At 41.0% G+C, this 3,968-nt stretch overlaps 1 protein-coding gene across 1 annotated transcript; it reads right to left on the bottom strand.

Annotated features, from left to right (window-relative positions):
- Window positions 1–599: 599 nt before the first annotated feature.
- On the bottom strand, window positions 600–3,110 carry ccn2a (cellular communication network factor 2a). The gene is made up of 5 exons (XM_043683304.2): window positions 2,955–3,110; window positions 2,560–2,779; window positions 1,881–2,132; window positions 1,423–1,634; window positions 600–1,300 (listed from the first exon to the last, which is right to left on the bottom strand). The coding sequence occupies exons 1-5, from the start codon at window positions 3,006–3,008 to the stop codon at window positions 1,004–1,006; spliced, it is 1,035 nt and encodes a 344-aa protein (XP_043539239.2). The 5' UTR covers window positions 3,009–3,110; the 3' UTR covers window positions 600–1,003.
- Window positions 3,111–3,968: the final 858 nt, after the last annotated feature.

Below are 3,968 nucleotides of genomic sequence, written 5' to 3'. Positions count from 1 at the left end.
TTTAGAGGTTTTCTCCTAGCCTCATAGTATCGTACCATATGCCACAATTCCTATTGTCCATTATTCAGGTTGCTCATTAGTACAAAAAAACCTCACTAACTTGATAGTTCTCTCTGTGAAGCTTTGCTTTGGAAGAAAAATCTAATAATTCTGCCTCTAATTTTAATTATATTAGGATTGTTGCCAATATCTTGGATGCTTCTTCCTAACTGGGAGAGAAGATGGGAATTTGCAATTGAAACAGCATTGGTCTATCTAACTCTTCCAAATCCCAGCTTTGTCATTGCAGCACTTGCCACACCGACCGAACTACTTAATGTCTTGTTTGGCTCAAAAGTTTTTATGCTCCGTATTCAGTTCTGATGATTGGAGATGTAATGCTGTTATAGTTTCTGAAATTTGTAGCACATCTAAACTGAGATGGAAGGCTTTGTTCACTACCTTTTAATATATATGAATAAAACCATATTAATCAAACTGATTAAAAATCATTATATTTAAATAAATGTTATGTTCTGTCAAATACTTAAGTATTTAGATATGACAATCTTTGTGACAGAATATAGTTCCACTTGGTAGATGTATTCATTCAGAAAACATTTTGTATCAAAAATATATTTTATTTTGAACTAGAAAAGTGCAAACATTTAACTTTTGGTCACACTTCTCAATGTTATAACAACTGTTCAAAAATAAAATAAAAAAATCAAAGAACAGTTATTTTGTCAAGTCTATAACTACAGTACTTAAGCAATAAACACATAAGGCACATACACTTAAATTAACTTAGATGACTGTACACATATGTACATTATTTACAATGATATTACAGCTAACAGTGTACAAGCAATGCAGTTTCAAAATCTTGGCTGAGTGCACTGACATGTTTCAATTTCTCATTTGATAACTGATCATGTCAATATTTCCTTTGTATTATGCAGTAACCTTTCAATAGGATATGGGAAATCTTTCCAGTTAAAAAGTCTTAGGTCCATTACATAGTTTATGCCATATCACCTATCATTTTCCTGTAATACAAGGACTGAAAGACATCATTGTCCATGGGGCAATTATAATGGCAGGCACAAGTCTTGATGAACATCATCTTCTTTTTCATCAGTTGGCCATCAGGACATTTGAACTCGACAGACAGTGTAGCGGTTCTGTGAGGGGTGCAGCATCGTCCATCAGTACAAACACCACAGAATTTAGCTTTGTAAGACTTCACACTGGTACAGCCAGAGAATTCAAACTTGGTAGGTCTGTAAACCTTTGGAGTGCGGATACACCTTTTGCCTTTCTATAGGGCAGAAGACAGAAGAGAAAATTTTGTCAATGAAAATATTCAATATGATAACAAATCAAAACATATCTTGAGGTTATTTTAAGATCAATTGATCTGGGAGAAGTAGTTCCTTTTACCTTAATGGTGTCTTTCATATCCATTTCACAGGGCCTGACCATACAAAGTCTGGTTTGTTTCTCGAGTCTGCATTCTCTGTTGTCATTAGTTACTCGACTGGAGATGCCCATTCCACAGGTCCTTGAGCAGGCACTCCATTCAGTGGTCTGTACAAGACAGTTTGCACGGAGCATGGAGGGGTCAGGACCATAGGTGGCTTCTTCTCTGTAAGCTGTAGCAAACAAAAAAAATGCATCTATCAACTTTTTTGCTAATACAACAAAGCTAAATGTTTTAAAGATGGTAAGATAAACTCCACAAAAAAAGCATAACATTTAACAATGATTAGATTACTGGAGCATATATAACATTATACTCAACCAATGTCAACATACATTTTTATTCTTTTTTAAAAATCTGGTGGTTGCAAAATACACCGTTGTATCTGCTAATGTTTGCTTAACTATAAGCATCTTACCTGCTAATGCAGGCCCAACCATGGTTTGCTGTCTGGGTTGCTCACAGATCCATTCCTCACAACACTTGCCAGGCACTTTAATCTTCTTGGGCACGGGACAATCTGGGCTAGCCAAGCGGATGGACACACTGCAGACAGGGACACAGCCGATGGAGCCATCCAGACAGGTGCACTTGTACTTGCATCCACTCTGAAAGGTCTCCCCACTCCTGTACTCAACACCGTCAAACAAGCAAGGAGCCCCTGCTTTAGCTGCAAGAGACCACAAAAAGAAATAAGCAATTTAGTCCAACTGAAAGCGTTTCAGATGACAGCAATGCGGTTTCACTACAAAAACGATTCTAAACAGTTTCAACAGCATAGCCCCAATTATTCACCAGTCCAGAGTCAAGATATAAAATATTTGCTAATGGCATTTCTAAACTAATAAAACGTGAAAACTAAACATGCATAGAGTTCCACAAAAAGGTGTTCACATCCAATCCAGTTTGATATTATTAACTTGAAAATAATAGAACCGAAAACCGTCAGCAGATTACAGGACAGGCTGCCTCCTTTGGTCATTGTTTCGGTGTTTATTTTTGCACCCTCAGCCTTTTGCTTCTCTCTAAATCTCCACACTAGGGTGTGATCATTTCTGATGTCAGTGCTGTACTGTTAGAGAGCTGACGGTTCTCACCTGCACAGACTCCGACTGTGGCGTACGTGGCGGAGCCGAACTCGCAGAACAGGCCCTTGTGGGGGTCGCAGGGCTGTTGGCGGGAACACACCTCGCCCACTTGCTTGGCGCAGACACTGCAGCAGCCGCAGCCGTCAGTGATCAGGGAGACTCCGGGAGGGCAGCGCGGCGGCTGCTCGGGGCACAGACAGGGGACTCGGCACTCATCGCCAGCAGAAACCTGCAAAATACACAGCACTGTGTTTACAACCATCTCCAGCAGAAGGCGCAGCAGATCACAGACAGTACCAAATGAATGAGACAACTACACAGGAACATGAACTGCTTTTAAACACTTAAGGATTATAGTCGCTTTGCCAATAAGATTGTTGCAAAACACAGTCACAAAAACTTACCACGTAAGCCAGTCCCAGAAGCAGCAATAATGCAGACTTCAATCCAGCAAACATTTTCACTCAACTTTTCAGCTGGACTTGATCAAATGTTTCTGTTCTTCTTGCAAGTTGTCGGATCGAGTCGAGATGATTTGCTCCTGATTCTCTCTCCTTCTCTCGAGCAGTTAGTGAGTGTTGAACGGTTGAAGCGTGTGCCTTTTATTGCCTGTCAGGCGGGCTGACGCACACAAGCGGCCACCTGCCAACCAGCCAGCAGCCTCGCCTCTGGGTCAACAGCAGCATTCCTGGGCAGGCTGCCAGTTCCTGCCTCACACCGGATTGGATGTGACCTCTTGACACAGCGCATACCTCCAGCCCAGCAAACAAGTACATTTCAAAATAAGAAGGCTGTGCAAACACTGCAGTGACGCGAGCTTTGAACAATGCTCACGGCGGATGAACAGCTAAAATACTATTTCAAAGTGAAAACATTCCCCTGACACAGTGCATTGTACGCGTTCTGCCTCTAGCACGGCAGAAAGTCGCAACACGAGTCCATATAAGTATGTAAGCGCTGTAAATTATAATCAGTCGTGTTTTTGTTTATCAAATAATTATTTCAATACAACTGGTGTATATAAACATATATCAGCAAAATTAGAGGAGTACAATGTGTTCGAATTGGCAAGATTGGCATAAGAATGCCAAAAAGTTGTTATGTCTACTGAGTTTCCAAGATCTCAATGGAGTTAAGACGGACGTGTTGGAATGTTGTACTTTTGATTATTTTTATTTCCCACTGCCCGATCAGATATTAGACAAGTTTCAGACGGCCAGGATTGCAGGAAAGTGGCTAGACGATATATGTGTGCACAGGAAGCGTACCTTTCCCCCTATAGGTCGTGATCCTAGACATGCCTTGTGAGATCCAGTTTAGTACTGGCAGCTGCTTTCGGAAATAAGAAAAACACTGACGGCTTGCAACCGCAAGAACGCGTCAAGGGAATGTGAAAATCAGTCAGTCTGAGTGGAGCG

Source organism: Chiloscyllium plagiosum, unplaced genomic scaffold (assembly GCF_037043375.1).
Source record: "Chiloscyllium plagiosum isolate Xiang-an unplaced genomic scaffold, Cpla_swu_hap1 HiC_scaffold_3, whole genome shotgun sequence".
Classification (NCBI taxonomy): Eukaryota; Metazoa; Chordata; class Chondrichthyes; order Orectolobiformes; family Hemiscylliidae; genus Chiloscyllium; species Chiloscyllium plagiosum.
Note: the sequence above shows the minus strand (reverse complement) of the source record. Positions and strands in the feature narration are given on the sequence as shown.

Bases quoted from the DNA above. Each gene is read 5' to 3' on its own strand.
- ccn2a (XM_043683304.2), bottom strand. From the start codon at position 3,008: ATGTTTGCTGGATTGAAGTCTGCATTATTGCTGCTTCTGGGACTGGCT. The intron at 2,133-2,559 runs GTGAGAACCGTC...GGTCTCTTGCAG, and splicing joins CACAGTCGGAGTCTGTGCAG to CTAAAGCAGGGGCTCCTTGC. The intron at 1,635-1,880 runs GTAAGATGCTTA...TGTTTGCTACAG, and splicing joins GGTTGGGCCTGCATTAGCAG to CTTACAGAGAAGAAGCCACC.